Source organism: Macaca thibetana, chromosome 11 (genome assembly GCF_024542745.1).
Source record: "Macaca thibetana thibetana isolate TM-01 chromosome 11, ASM2454274v1, whole genome shotgun sequence".
In the NCBI taxonomy this organism is placed as follows: Eukaryota; Metazoa; Chordata; class Mammalia; order Primates; family Cercopithecidae; genus Macaca; species Macaca thibetana.
Window position 1 is genome coordinate 9,652,380 of NC_065588.1, and position 16,572 is coordinate 9,668,951.

Here is a 16,572-nt window from a genome sequence, read left to right on the forward strand (position 1 = left end):
CCTGTGCTGTTGGTATCTTCAAGGGAGGACACTGAAACCAGTCTCCAACAGATACTGAAGAACGACAGTATGTGGGTTCTGACAGAAAGGTAAGAAACCCCGAATGTCAGAAATAACCTCCTAACAGTAGGAAGCTGAGTTAAAATCAGGAAAAGCCAGTGGTTAAATTAAGTCTTTCTATACACAAAAGCAAACCACATGTTCTACAGCCATGGAGGAAAAACTCAGTGATTACCCAATGAAGTGAATAAAAGCTGCAGTGATAGTGACAACAACACAACAACAGGTTATCTTGAGAAGCAAGATCTCATTTAGCATTTGTTAGAGGGAGCCAGAGCCACTAAGGATGCAGCCTTCTTTGGAAGCACTGACCTGGTCCCTGCACCCATGGACATGGGAATAGTGTGGGAGCTGGCAGGGTCTCAGCAACCTCTCAATCCAGTGCGTCTCCTTAGACGGCATCCATCTCCCCCATTCTCCATCAGCTCCTTTTCCAGCTTCCCCTTCCTGCACTTGTTTTTGCAAGGCTGGCAGGGAGGTGTCTGGGCTTACGACAATGCCTCACATTGCCAGGAGACGGCAGCAGATCATTCTCCCATCCTAGGTGCCTCTTCGGCACTGTCCAGGATTCCAGTGAATTTTCAAGGGTTATTGAGGGTTCATGGGAGCCAGGCTCTGTGCCAGGCTCTGGGAATGCAAAGCCGACTGAGATATGGGGCTCTGCTCTGCAGGAGTTGGTGGTCTGAAAGGGTGAGGCAGCCATGGAAACAGATACAGGCCCAAACAGTGGGGTCAAACGCTGGGGCAGAAGGCCCTTCAGGGGACTGTGGGATCCCCAGGAAGTGGGGAGAGGAGGGGGTCTCAGAAAACACCCAGCAGGAAGAGGTGCTTGAGCTGAGTCTTGGAAGCTGGCAAGCTTTCCTGGTTCCTAGGCCAGGCAGGGCACCCCAGGCAGGGGAGCTGGGCTGAGTGCGACACCACAGGGCAAGCTGGGGCTTGAACACAGGGTGCTGAGGGCAGGAGGGGTCTCAGGGAGGGGAGGATCATGGAGGGCTGTCCTGCATGGCCATGCTAAGGAGTCTGGACCAAGGCCTTGACAAGCGCCGAAGGGTTTCATTAGGAGAATGACCAGAGCAGACCTGCACTTTAAAATGACAGCTCCGTTTGGCCCGTGGAGGACAGACATGGCAGGATGGAGAAGGGCAGGCCTGAAGGCCGCTGGCCCAGTCGGCTTGGCTTGAGCTAGGCGGAGGGAGCGAGGGCGGTGGTCTGAACTAAGGTAGGAGCAGTGGGAAGGGAAGTAGGGTGAGCGAGGGGGAAATGACACGTTCTGGTCTTTGGGGCCGGATGAGGGCAGAGGTCTCCCAGGTTTCTGGCTTCAGTGGCTGGTGTAAGTGTTGGTGGCAGCTGAACACAAGGGTGAAGGAGCGATCTCGGGAGAAAGATTAGGAGTCATTGACAAATGTGGGGCACCTCCCCAGCCCCTACTATTTCATTTCCCACTGCACGCTCTAATCTAGATCCCTGCTATTTTTCACTGGTTTTGAGACAGTGCCTTCCTGTTGGGTCTTATAAGATCCAGTCTCTCTTCCTGTTGGAAGAGCCTGTGAATTCTTTCTTTCACTGCATGTTGATGAACAGTCTTCCAGGGGCAGGCACTCTGATGAGTTCCTTCTCCCATAGAGCTCCTGGCCTGGCACAGAGGAGACAGATGGTGAAGCTGATGGTTGCAGTTCAATATGCAGTGTGGTCTCATAAGTGAAGAACAGGCTACAAGGAGAACATTCCAGGAGGGGCCTGCGATCTGGACTTCAGAGTGTTGAGAAGGTTTCCTAAAGAAATTGTCTGGGCTCAACTGGATGTACAGGAGCTCCTAAGTGACAGGCTGTGGAGAGGGGCTCCTGTGGGGCTGGAAGGAGCCAGTGCAGTGCCCAACCCTGTGGCATAGAACGTGAGAGGTGGGCAGCTTCCTCTTGAGAGGATGCCGGGAGTGGTCAGCAAGGATAATGGTGGTGGGGCCTGACGGGGCCAGCTTGCATCAAGCTGGGTGGAGCACGAGTAGCTCCAGGCCTCCCATAGTGCACAGATCCTCAGGCCTGGAGGGGTGTCCTTCTAAAGGAGCATTCCCAGTTTCTGACGAATGAGGCCTGCGTCTCTGGCTGGAGTTGGAGTGGGTCTGTGTCTGGAGCGGGCACTTGGGCTCTGGGAAGAGGCTACAAATTCTAGACTAGGCTGGACAAACTATGGCCAGGTCCTGTCTTATCAGAACGCACCTTCATACCTTCCTTCATGTTTAAATTGTTCTTTATTTAACATGGTTTATTTAAATGGTTGCTTTAGTGAGTTGAGTATTTGCAACAGAGATTACATGGCCTGCAAAGCCTTCAGACATTTCGTAACTGTCTAACTGGCTTTTTATGGAAAAGGTTTCTGAAGCTCTGCTCTAAACTGGCAGGCAACTTTCTCAGAGATAGTTCAGGTCTAGTCTCCATGTGTGGACAAGATGAGCCCATACCCCAAAGCTGGATCTCCCAAAACGCATGTCTGTCTCAGGTCTTACAAAACTGTGATTCATTGAGCGTGTGAACATACATATGGTCATGTGTGAATACACATGTGGTCACATGAGCATACATATGGTCATGTATTAACATGCATGTGGCCACATGTGAACATGCATATGGTCATGTGAGATTCCATGTGGTAATGTGTGAATATCCATGTGACCACATGTGCATATGGTTGCATGTGACATGCACATGGTCATGTGAACATGCATATGGTTGTGTGAATATAAATATGGTCCTGTGAACATATAGTTGCGTGTGAACATGCATGTGGTCATGTGTGAACATGCATGTGGTCGTGTGAACATACATATGGTCGTGTGTGAACATGCATGTGGTTTGTTTGATGCATGTGGTCGTGTAATGTGAGCTTGAGGTGCAGCGCCAGGCTGGGATGGGCCTTCCCTGGGTGGTTCATGGGCTCAGTCACTTGATTCAAGAGACAGCTTCCTGAATCCTGGTCCTAAGCCTATTAGCCTTTGCTTGGCACCAAGAAGCGACTCTGTTGATACTGAATGAGATTCAGATGCCTGAACCTGACCTTCTATACACGTGGCCCTAGTGGATCATTCCAGCCTCAGTTTCCACCTCTCCCCACATGCCTACTAAATGTGTCAGCCAAACCTGACTACTTCCCATTCTGCACACATACTTTCTCCACCTTGGTGGCCGAATCCTTTGGAGCCCGCCTCTCACATTCAGCTCCCTGTTCTTGGTTATTTGGGCTCCTGTCTCATGTGCTCTATCAGGTTCTAGGCTTTGTAGGAGTGAGTTCTATGTCTCCACTCATTTCTATGTGCCTCATAGGGCTGACTCTTGGGAAGGTCTTCATGGTGACTGAGGCATGGATCCTTAGCCCTGTAGCTTGAATTCACTTGGCACTCAAATATTCAACCTGAAATGATGCTTTGAAAGTGATGCTTCCAGTCAATTAAGGGTCCACTGTATTATGGATTCCCAGCACCCAATATCTAGCACATAAGAAATGAATGAAAAATAGTGAATGAATGAGTGAATGATCTTCAGTATGCCTACAAGGCGAGAGGAAAGTGATCCTACTTACTAGTCATGCTAGGGAGGCATTTGGGACTGTTGGCTCTGCTGTTGCACAATAGGCCTGGGACTCTGAAGGCTGGCATTTCCTCATCCTAAACCTCAAATTTCAATAAATTACCTCCAAGTGGACAAAGGTCCATGAGCCAGGGTTCTTGGTGTAAATAAGCCACTTCTTTTGGGTGTGGTTAATGGACAGGGATTAACAAAACTAAAAACAATGTTTGAGTGCTGACTACCTGTCAGCCATGGTGATGAAGCACTCTGTATACATGACCTTATTCAATGCTCACTACAAACCCATGAAGAAGATTTTTAGAAAAACTTTGTATCTGGAGCATTTTGTACAAGAGGATAGTGTAATGAGCTTTCACCTCCTCGTCAGCAGATTTAAGTATTTGTTAACTCATGGCCAATCTTGTCTCCTGTATACTCCCACCCACTTCTCCTCCTCTTTTGTTATTTTAAAGCAAATCCCGGACATCATATAATTTCATCCATGGATACCTTAGTATGTATCTGTAAAAGAAAAGGACTAAATTTGTTGTTGTTGTTGTTTTTGAAACAGGGTCTCTGTTGTCCAGGTTGGAGTGCTATGGCACTCCAACATTCATCACGTTGATGAATTCCTTCCTGTTTCTAGTTTGTTGAGAATTTTTTTTTTCCATGCATGGGTAGATAATTTTACTCTCATTTACAGAAAAGGAAATGGTTATTCATCAGCCTGCTTCTAGACAAAGCCCTGGATTATGGTGCTCTCTATAGCACTCTCTTCCATTTCATTTTTCCTCTGTGCCTCCTCTAAAATTGTCTTTCAGCTCACTGGGGAATGTTGGTGTTCTCCAGGATTCTCAGCACTTTGCTTGGGTGCTTCTCTGCTGAAGTGGGAGAATGATTCAGCCATCCCCTGCAAGCTGATGACTGCACATTCCCTATCTTCTGCCCTGAGCTCAGTGAATCCCCATGCTCCCAAGGCTTTTCCACTTGGATACGTCAGGAAATCTCAAACCCATCCTGTCCTAGAATGCCCCGTTATCCCTCTCCACTCAAGTGGGCTTCTCTGCCTCTATGTTCAACATTGTATGCTGCTGCCATTTGCTCTGTTCCAGCCTGAAACCTGGGCGTGATCCAGCACTTTTTCCTCTCCTTGACCCCTCCTGTCACCTTTTCTAATCAGTGGCCAAGTTTGACATATTTTTACTCCTCACCTCCACTGCTACTGAAACAGGAGGTAGAAAGACATTATTTAGGCAGATAGTGAGGGGAACAGAGTCCTTGGCAGAGCTTCCCTTCCAACAAAAAGCAGCCCAACAAATTATCTTTTTCTAACAAAGAGCAGCCTGAAAAATCAAGCCGCAAATGTAGTTAAGCAAGCTGGAAGCTTGCACGGGGGAATGCTGGCAGCTGTGCCAATAGAAAAGGGCTACCTGGGGGCCGGGCATATCCAACATGGAGGGTCCATCTTCCCTCTTCTGTCACCACGTGTGCAGTAATAGAGAAATGGGCAACATGGCACAGCTCAGACAGAGAACCCACCTGCATAATACAAGATTAGGGAGGGGACGACCAGAATTTCGCACCCTATGCAAACGGCACACCGGATCTAAGCAGTTTTTCACTCCCTATGCAAATGGCACGCCTGGTCTGACTAGTCTTTCACGTCCTTTGTAAATCAGACACCACTTCCTCACCAGCTCATCTATAAAACCCTCTGCGTTTTGCCACGGACCGGCGATCCATTTCTCTGTGACCCCTCGCTGCAGCAGAGAGCTTTTCTTTTTCTTTTGCCTATTGAACTTCCGCTCTTAACCTCACTCTTTGTGAGTCCACATCCTTGTTTTCCATGGCTGTGAGATCACAAACCTCAGGTGATACTCCAGACAATGAGGCCGTTTCATTCCTGCCTTGCTCCTGCCTCCAGTCTCATTCCCCTCAAACTCACCCTCCACGTTACCAACAGAGCAACTTCTGAATTACAGATCCTCTCACACTTAGCCCTTTAACGGTTCCCTATTCCCACAGCACAGCAATTAAGGCCTTTCCTCATCTGTTCATTTCATACACTAGGAACTTCCACTAAAGACTGAAGTCACTAAATGCACTTTCTGATGTCAATTTTAATAGCCTCCTCCTGCTTTCATCACTTGATGTTAGAAATAATGTTACCCGTTTGACTCTGCTTTCTTCTGCATGTTGTGTTTTCTCTGCCTCAATGCTTCTTGTGTACTCTGTTGTCTTTTTAAAATATTAAACTTACTTAAATAGAGACAGGGGTCTCACTATGTTGCCCAGGCTGGTCTCGAATTCCTGGGCTCAAGTGATCCCCTCAGCTCGACCTCCCAAAGTGGTGAGCTTACAGGCACGAGCCACCACTCCTGGCCCTGTTGTCTTTTTTTGAAAAGTTCTTTCTCCTCCCATGCCATCCCCTCTATTCCTTTATATCGTGAAAAGCCCTCTTCTTTGAACCTTCTCCTAGCTGGTGCATGGTTAATTATGTCCCCCTCTGTATTATTTCAGAACATTGTGTATGCCTATAATATCACATATGTTATCCTATGTTATAAGTATTTGTCGTATTTTCACTCTAGATTTATACTAGATTTATCTTAAATACTCTTATAATTGCCTGCATATAGAAAGTGCTTAAAGAATATTTGTTGAATTCACCTGAATTAGGATTTGTCTATAAATAAATGTCCTTGCTCTTAATAAACAATTTTCTAGTTTGTCAAACAGTTTAAATGCATTTTGAAGAGAACAAAACGTTTTAAATGTCACAAAGTAACATGTTTATTTTGGACTATACAGAACATATTGAAAAGACCTACCAAGAAAAGAAAAATGATTTTTAAATCTACGATCTGGATACTGTTAGTCCAGACTGCACTGTTTTGTAAGCCCCCTGCCATTTCACAGACCTTGGTCAGAGCAAAACATTCCATGGGGGTTCCACCGTGAGAAACGTCCTGCCCCACCACCTGACCACAAGGCACAGGAACGTCCCTATCATACCCTGCCAGGAAAAGGCCCAACTGAAGGAACATCTTTGTCAAGCAGCAAGCCATGCCACCCAGACCCTTCCCGCCCGTACCTATAAGTACCCCAGCCTGTAAGCGGTGGTGGGCTCTGGTGTTAAGCTGGTCCCCCACCTCAGTAGGTTGCTCTGGCAATGAACTTTTGTTGCTGTCGAGCTACCAACTCTCCCTCTGTCTTTTTGTAACCCTCGCCTTCCCTTCAAAAACTAACAGATATGTTACCATTTTGATATACGTCCTTTCAGTTTTATCTGTGCACTCATATGTGCATTCACATATGAGGATTAACCTGGCATTTATTATATAAAAATCACTTGGTTGCTTTTCTTTAACATTTTTGTTTTGAAATGACTAGATTCACAGGGAGTCGCAAAAGTAGTAGAGCGTCCCTTGGATGCTTTTCCTGGCTTCCCCTAACAGTGCTATCTTACAGAACAGCAGGACACCATCAAAACCAGGGCATGGGCATTGGTTGGCTATTGTTAGACTACAGACCTTATGCAGTTTTTGCAGTGTTTGCATGTACTCCTTTGTGTGTGTGTGTTCTATGCAAGATGGTCTCATGTGCAGTATCTTGTAAACACTTGCACCAGTGTCCTTGCCAAAGAACTGTTTCATCACTGAGAGGAACTCACTTGTGCTACCTCTTTTTAGTCATATCCTCGTACCTTGTCCCTGTCTCCTGGCAACCACCAATCTGTTCTCCATCTCTATAGTTTTGTTAGTTGGAGTGGAACAGGAATTAAAAGAAATTAAAGAATATGTAAGCGAAAACTCAGCTGTATGTAAGAAAACCCAATTCCCCCTGAGGAAGAGAAAGAGCTGGAGTCTTTAACAATTAACTGCCTGTTTTTCTGTGACCGGTGAGCCTTCTTTCTCCCTTTGCCAGGCATTATGAAGACCCGTTTCTCTAGCTGTGCAGCTGCAAGGTCACTAGACAGATAAACTCAAGTCGCAAAACATGTTTTTCCTTGAAAAGTAAGAAATAATGTAATGCAAGTCTCAACTGAATAATTGTCTTTGTTTCTTGATTCTGTAATATGCTTCCCCCTGCACAGATCTCCCCCCGCCCCACAAAATGCTTAAAAGGTAACTTGACTCTTCGTTCGGGGCTCAGTCCTTTGGATGTTAATCCAGCTGGACCGGTGAACCTAAATAATAAATATCCTCCTCAACTCCTCGGTCTCTCTGATTCCTAAATTATCCCACAACAGGAGAATGTTTTATACATGGAATCTTATAAGTGTAAAACCTTTTAGAAGATTGGCTTTTTTCATAAGAGAAAGTTTTTTTCTTTCTTCAACAAAAGCCAAAACCCAATCTTCAACAAAAGTTTGGCTTTTTTCACCAAGTTTCATGCTCTAACAAAACTTCCAAGTTGTTGCCTGTGTCAATAATTCCTTGCTTTTTATTCCTGGGTAGTATTCTCTTATATGGATATGGTAGAATTTGTTGAGTCTTTCACCATTGAAAGATATTTGGGTGGTTTCCAGTTTGAGGCTATTTTGAATAAAACTTTTAAGAACATTCACGTACAGGTTTTTGTGAACCTGTTTTCATTCTTCCAGTTAAATCCTGAAGAGTGAAATTGCTGAGTCACATAGGACGTGTACCTTTGGTTTTATAAGAAACTGCCCAACTCTTTTCCAGAGTGGCTATACCTTGTTCAAGTGACGCCAGTGATGTGTGGGTTGTCTGGTTTCTAAGCAATCTTGCCGGCATTTGGTGTCATCATTGACCTTATCCATTCTAACAGACATAGTGATACTTCATTGTTTTAATTTGCATTTCTCTAATGGTTACTGATGCTGATCATATTCACTTGTGCTTCTTTGCTGTTCATGTTCTTTCTTTGACAAAATGTCTTTTCATGTCTTTTGCCCACTTTTTCATAGGAATTTTTTTTTTCAAAAAGTGATGAATTTTCAAGGTTCTTCATAGATTCTACATACAAGTCTTTTGTCCACTATATGGTTTGTGCTATACGTTTTCACTCAGCCTGTAGCATGTCTTTTTGTCCTCTTAATAAGATCCTTCACAGAGCAAAAGTCCTAAATATTGAGGAAGTTCATTTTATCAGTATTTTCTTCTATGAATTGTTATTTTAGTGTCATGTCTGACAACTTAGTCTTGAATATTTCTTCTACGGTTTCTTCTAAAAGTTTCATAGTGTTAAACACTTTTTATTTAAATCTGCGCTCCATTTCAATTAATGTTTATGTAAAATAGGAGCTTTAGGTTGAGGTTCAATTTTTTGCGTATGAAAGTTGAGTTGTTTCAGTAGCATTTGTTGAAAGATTGTCCTTTCTCTGTTGAGTTGTCTTTGCAGCTTTGTTAGAAATCAATTTTCCATGTCTGTGCGGATCTATTCCTGGACACAGTCTGTCCCATTGATCTCTGTGTCTATCCCTTTGCTGGAATCACACTGTCTTGACTACTTTAGAATTGGAGCAGAACTTTAAAATTGTGTAGCATCACTTTTCCAATGTCATTCTTTTTTCTACCTTTTAATCTTTGCATTTTTTAAAAATCAGATCGCCTGATATACAACATATCCTTTGGTGGGATTTTGATGGAGATGTATTAAAAGTGTAGATCAATTTGGGAAGAATTGAAATCTTTACTATATTGAGTATTTCAATCCATGAATCCATATATTTCTTCATTGATTCAGGTCTTCTGTGATTTTGTTTACAGGATTTTGTACACTTTCAGCATACAGATCTTATAGAGACTTAATCATTTCATTTTTTTTCAGAGATAGTACAAATGCAATTATTTTAAAATGTCGATTTTCTGTTAGTTATTGTTAGTATATGCAAATTAAATTGAGTTTTGTATTTTGAACTTGTGTTACTTCTGGAGTGTGTGTGTGTGTGTTTGTGTGTGTGTTTATGTAGTCCTTGGAATACACCATAACCAAGTGGGTTTTTCCTGGGAATGCAAGACTGCTTCAATACTTGAAGATCAATCAATGTAATCTGCCATAGTAATAATCTAACAAGAAAATCAACATGATCACATCAATTGATATAGAAAAAACTTTTACAGAATTCAACATATTTTCCTATTATAGATTTTCTGCAAACTAAGAATAGAAGCAAGCTTCTTAACCTGATGTGTGACACCTTCAAAAAGCCTACAGCAAACATCTTACTTAGTGATGAAAAACTTATTGCCTTCTCCATAAGATTGAGAATGAGGCAAGGATGTTTACTCTCATCACTCCTATTCAACATGGTATTGGAAGTCCTAGCCAAAACAATAAGGCACGAAAATGACATAAAATAAAAGTAGTAAGATTAGAAAGAAAGAAATTGTATTCACAAACAAGGTGATTTCTTTTTCTTTTATTTCTTCTTCTTTTTTTTTTTTTTTTTTTTGAGACAGGTTCTTTCTCTGTCACCCAGGCTTAAGTGCGATCATGGCTCATTGTATCCTCAAACTCCTGGGCACACACAAACAATCCTCCTGCCTCAGCCTCCCAAGTAGCTAGGACTACAGGTGCATGCTGCCAAGCCCAGATAATTTTTTTTTTTTTATTTTTTAGAGAGACAGGTAGTCTCATTCTGGTTTCAGCTCTGGAAGGGGTGAAGAACAACTCCCCAGAGCCTGTCCCGTCCATTGTGGATGACATACTGAGGGCTCAGGAAGATGCTCCCTCTCAACCCGTCCTGGTTCAGGCTGAGCCACCTGAGCAGCTGCTTCGGAAAGCCTCTTGTGCCACAGCCATGCTTAGGAAAAGGCATATCTTCCATTCTGTTCACCAAGAAACACCAAGAAACAACTGAATACAAAGAATAAAAAATACCCTGCCACACTGGCAGGGCAGGAGGGTGAAAATTGCACCCTTTCCAAAGGTAGTGACTATAAAAGGACAACCGGGGCCAGCACCAAAGTCCACCTACAGAAGGTGGGTCTGTCTCAATCCCAGCTGCCAGTCACTGTGAACCTTTAGAACTGGGGCTGAAGCTTCTTCCAGTTGCTTGCCCAGATGTCAGTGAGACCGCTCCACAGCAGATATGGGGAGCTGTGTGTCAGGGAAGTCCCAGCCATTGGGACAAGCTGCACCCCAGGCAGATGTTTCTACTCTTGTGCAAAGAACAGAGCAATCCATTCAAGTTCACAGAGGCAGTGACACTTGAAAATGTCAGGGTCAACTTGCAGGGCAGAAGTTAGCAGGGATGTCTCCCTGGGGCATTGGGAGAGCCCAGCAGAATTTAGGAGAAGGGAGGGGCGATATCGGGGCAATCCTCTGAGTCCCTCTTTCCTCTTCAGGCAATGTTCAGGAAGATCCTGCAATCTCTCTGCAGGCTCATGGGAGCTCCCAGAAGTGAGACAACGCACAGATCCAGGCCTGCTTTGAAGTCAGTGGGATGAGGCCCTTGGAAGTCAGTGTATTGGGTTCCCAGGGCTCACATAAAAACATGCCACACCTGACTGGTTTTAAACAATGGGAGTTTATTCCATCAGTTGCGAAGGCTAGAAATGCAAAGTCAAGGTAGTGGCAGGACGAGTTCCTGCTAGAGGCTGTGAGGCAGATCAACTCCATGACTCACTCTTGGCTTCTGCTGGTTTCTGGCAACTGTCCACGTCCCGTGCCTTGTAGACACTTCACTCTAAGCTCTGCCTCCATTTTCACAGGCACATTCTTGTGTGTGTGTGTGTGTGTGTGTGTGTGTGTGTGTGGGTCTGTGTTCTCTTAAGGACAGGAATCATTAGACTAGGTGGGGCCCACTCTAATCCACTGTGAGCTCCTCTTCCTTTGGTAACATCTGCAAAGACCCTATTTCCAAACAAGGTCATATTCCATGTTCTAGGACTGTCTTCTGAGAGATGTCTCCCCCAGGATTGGTCCAAGTGGAAGGATGCCCTTTGATCTGCAAAGCCAGCCAGAAAACCAGGATAGGGGCAGGACAAGGGGATGCTAGCCTGTGATGGCTCCCACCCAGGTGGGGGTGTGAGGAGCAGTGCCTGTGGGCTGGGTCACGCCAACTTGCTCCCAACACCTCATCTGAGATGGATTGTACAGTGTATGTCCAGGGCCCATCCTGGCACACTCTGCCTTTGCAGTGCTGTCTCTGCACTTTGGAAATTTGCTGAGCCCACTGCGTGGGGTGGTCTGAGGCAGGCCACAGTTGTTTCAAAACCATCCCTGAGTGCCTGACCAGTATCCCTCGGGGGTGACGACTGGCCACATCTGGAGTGTAAGGGGTGTGTTTACCTAGTGAGTAAGGACGCAAGCAAAGGATGTGCTGGCCTAACCTCTGCATAAGCAATGCCTTTGCTCCAACGGAATGGGCAACGTTGGATTAGGCCTAAGGAGGCAGATTTGATCTCGGAAGATACATTTGAGTCTATGTTGTGTGTGTTTGTTTTTGTTTCCTTGAATTAACATGGAGTCCATTTCAACTTTCACTTAATCTGCTTCTTTCTCTCCCCCAACTTCTTTCTCTCTCACTCTCTTTGGATATGGAAGAATTCTAACTCTGTATTCCATAATGTCTAAACATTCGAATTTAGAGTTGACAACAATACAGCAAATTATTCAAGTTGCTGTCAAAAAAACCCCTGCGTTTTCTAGGATTAAAACTGTGAATAAAGTACTGGAAGAAAAAAAAAGTCATAGACTCAGTTGCAAAATGACAACATTTAATGGGATGACAAGGAAATAAAACCTGATAAGAAGCCAGAGCAGATTGCAGACTGTTCAGGATGCCAGATGGTTCATGAAATTTTTCCAGGTTTGATACAGAAGAATCAGTTTGTTAAAAGAAATGGTTTTCCACCTGGGATTTAAAACATTGTTTAAACAACAAACACATGTTTGTATGTATATATAAATATTTAGATATAAAAACATGCATATATAGGCACATAGACATGTATCATACATATACATGCATATGTACAAATATATGTGCCTAAATTTTTACTGACCTGTCAACTTACAAAACAAAAATGAGAGATTTATAAAAGGTACATATATAGCTGTGAATTCTGTAAAGCTATTTTTAAAGAAATTAATACAATCTTAACGACTATCAGAATACTCATGTAGTACACAGTTACACAACTCTAATGAAGTACCAAACACTTGTCTTTCTTCAACCATTGTCCTATCTTATTTAGGTTTTCATTTTCTTATTAGATGTGTTTTCAATGGTTTATGATGTAATAAAATTTCTTTACCTCTTCCAGTAATTGCTTTGTCTCACTTGGAAACTGAACTACTGTCGATGTTGTAAAAAGCAAGGGCATATTCTTCTGAAAAAATAAAGGGAACATGTATTTTTATTAAGTAGATTATATAAGCACATTCAATCTAATCTTTCCAATAATTTTGAAATAGAGACAATTACTTTCCCATTTTATACATCCAGAAATAAGCTAATAATATTTAAGACACTTGATGAAATACATTCTATTAGTAAATGTCAGAGACAGAATTCAAATACTCGACAAACTTCACACAGCATTCAACAAAAACCAAATAGCACCAATTTTCCAGGGAACAGTTGTATGGTCTCTACGACATCTTAGTAATCGTTTTAGAAATGAATCTATCAAATTTTTAAAATAGCATTTCAGAATATTCCCCACTCCCCTTTTTAAGTCAAAGTCCTTAGAGGTAGCTTAGAACGGTCAGTCTTAGCATGAACAACAATGACAACAACAAAAAGACCTGGAAGCTTCATGTGGCTTGTATTTCAAGTTCAAGTGGAGCCCTGTCAGATTATATTGAAAGGATTCTGGTGTTGAAAAACTCTGGTAACTGGAAAATGGGTTCAGTCAGAAGATGCATCATGGAAGAAAGAAACCAGTATACAAAGTAATGCCATCTATTGCTTACTCTGTGAAGACAGAGGTTGATTTTGGGAAGTTTAGTAGCTCGGGAATGTTAGATATAAATACCATGTTCAATAGCCTTAGGGCATGGCTGTTGCTTGCCTACCTTTTTCATAATAATCGTAGACCATGACCGGGGCTGGCTGAATGTTGAACACAAGGTTGCTCTGCTCAACAGAAAAAGTGAAACTGTGGGTTGTACCAAAAACCTGTAATGACACAAATTATAATTACATTGTAGCAAGTCTGAGAAAAGATAATCACTGAGAAAATTATCCCCAGAAGTTTATGATCTATGTAATTAAATAGATCTAGGGTATGATTCACTTACATATTGGCAAAATAAGGAGTTGTTAACCTTAAATCATATAAAATTTTCAGTTCCTTTGCTTACATTGAGGTGAGAGGAATTTAGCTGGAAGTCTTAGAGGAATGTAGGCATTTATGTGAGTGGTAACGATACACATAGAAAAGACGTCTCTAAACTGCAAGCCACAGTTTGGCTTTTCCTGAGAAAAATAAAAATAGAACTATCCTATGATCCAGCAATCCCATTTCTGGGTATGCATCCAAAGAAAATGAGATTAATATCTTGAAGAGACAGCTGCAGTCCCATGCTCATTCTTTCATTATGATAGCCAACAGAAGGAATCAACCTAAATGTTCGAAACAGATGAATAGATAGTGAAACTGAAGCGCATATATATATATATATATACACAAATTATTCAGCCTTAAATAAAAAGAATTTCTGCCATTTGCAACAACATTGAAAACTTGGAGGAAACTATATGGAGTGAAATAAACCAGAAACACACAGAAAACACTGCAGGATCTCACCTGTAAGTTAAATCTAAAGTTGAATTCATAGATGCAGAGAGTAGAATGGTAGTTATCAGGAATGGGAAAATGGGGAGATGCTGGTCAAAGGATAGAAAGCTTCAGCTGTGCAGAATGAATACATTCTACAAATCTCAGATACAGCAGTAGCCTACAGTTGACAATGCTATACTGTATATATAATATTCCCTAAGGGAGTAGATCTTAAGTACTTCATCATGAAAAAAGAAGAGGGATGTTTTACTCAGCTATTTCACATATAGTCACGCTAGATAACAATCAGCTCACTATATCAAAACATCACACCACACACCTTCAATACACAATTGTAAATTTAAAAATTATGGCAAACTTTGTGAGAGTTTAGTCAAATTATAAAATAATTACACATCTACTCTGTGACCAGACTGTGTTTGATAGGGAGAGGAAAGCTATCTAGTCACGTAGCCAGGGCATTTATGAAATAGCCTTAGAACTAGAAAGGAGAAGATGATCAGTGGGATAGAACACTGGTCATCCTTAATGTCGCTTAGTTTTTTCCTTTTACAAATCCTATCATATCTATAAGAAGTGGAAGCATCCAATCGTCCTTGGAAGGAAAAAAGAAAACTTCAAAGAAAAAAATTATTGCTAAACTTACATTTTCCAAATAGAAAAGAACATGGCCGTTCTTGACTTCAGTCTTCATCACTTGGCCCTTGTTTTCAAGCTTTGAAGAAATTGTTAAGGAAGGATAGAGAATAGATATTAGAACAAATGGCAGCACCACTGCAGAACTGAATGTCCACGCTTTTCCGTGTCAGGTTCTGTTTTATGGAACATTCCTTGGTGCCATGATGTTTTCATAAGCACAGGTAGCAACTAAAGAAAAATATATGATGAACCATGGGAAATACTGACTGCTAATTTGTACGAATTAAATACACCAGCTCTCCAGTGTTAGCGTAAAAATATAAAGGTGAATGTTGAAGAAGAATTCTATAGTTTTGTTTTGCTAAACAACTGCTAAACAAGTATTTATTTTATCTTTATACTCTATGTAGCTGTCTTTGTGCTGACAGATTAGGCTTCTATTATTTACCTCTTCAATGGATGACATGGCTGGAGTAAATCCTGATAGCATTTTTACATCTGTAACCACAATACTGGATTTATTGTGAATTCCAGTATATCTGAAAATTTTAAGAAAACACTAGTTTAGATATCAATTTTAAAAAGTGACTTATCTCATAATGAGAGTGCCAGGTGGATAAATACTAATTGGCTAGAAGTCTGGAGGACAGGTAAAAGCCGAAGAGAAAATTTGAAGAAAGTCATTTTCAAGCATCTGTGAATAGGCATGATCAGAATGATAATGAAAGAAATGATACATAGCAACAGAAATTGGAGCAAATAATGAATTATCTGACACGAAATCTCCCCCAAATCCTGGTCTTAAGCTTACCTGCAGTCTCAAAGTTTGAACTGGTAAACAAAGCTTCTAAATCTATATTACATATGCTTAGGTTAATGTTGGATTTGCATAACACTTAGAGGACATCTTTGCTTACAAGGTGGTATATTAGCAGAATTATGGAGTAGACATGTATCCAAGAGATCTTCTAGCTCAGTTTCCTGCTTCTGGGTAAGACTATTGGGGTATGAAGTTAAGAGTTCCATAGTTCATCAGGGCATGGTTGCTCACGCCTGTAATCCCAGCACTTTTGGAGGCCAAGATGGGTGGATCACTTGAGGGTCAGAGTTCAAGACCAGCCTGGGCAACATGGCAAAACCCTGACTCTACTAAAAATAGAAAAATTAGCCAGATGTGGTGGTGCACACTGGTAATCCCAGCTACTCGGGAGGCTGAGCCGTAAGAATCCCTTGAACCCAGGAGGTGGAAGTTGCAGTGAGCTGAGATTTTGCCACTGTGCCACTGCACTGCAGCCTGGGTGACAAAGTGAGACTCTGTCTCAAAAAAAAAAAAAAAAAAAAAGGGTTCCCCAGGTCATTGAGTTCTTAGCCCTGGTGCTCAAGAGATTTTTATTTAGAAATTCTAAAGAATATCTGCCAAACTAATTTCACTCAATGCTTTCCACATATTAACTAAGGCTAACATCCTTTAGCATCTATAAATCATGCTTGAAATCAAGAGGATCATTTTGTTTTTCTATTCTGAAAGTAAAAATCTAAAATTTTACTCTTTACAGTTATAAAATAAACATTTGTGGGCTTGCTACTATATGATC

The 16,572-nt window shown here is 42.1% G+C and overlaps 1 protein-coding gene across 1 annotated transcript in view; it reads right to left on the reverse strand.

Moving 5' to 3' along the window:
• Window positions 1-12,293: 12,293 nt before the first annotated feature.
• Window positions 12,294-16,572, reverse strand: part of LOC126930038 (ovostatin homolog 2-like) — a 47,734-nt gene continuing 43,455 nt past the window's right edge. Inside the window, exons 32-36 of the mRNA XM_050746638.1 lie at window positions 15,426-15,516; window positions 14,985-15,053; window positions 13,611-13,713; window positions 12,848-12,922; window positions 12,294-12,444 (exon numbers count right to left, since the gene is read on the reverse strand). Coding sequence (XP_050602595.1) covers window positions 12,870-12,922; window positions 13,611-13,713; window positions 14,985-15,053; window positions 15,426-15,516 — 316 coding nt within the window. The 3' untranslated portion in view covers window positions 12,294-12,444; window positions 12,848-12,869. The remainder of the gene's footprint in view (window positions 12,445-12,847; window positions 12,923-13,610; window positions 13,714-14,984; window positions 15,054-15,425; window positions 15,517-16,572) is intronic.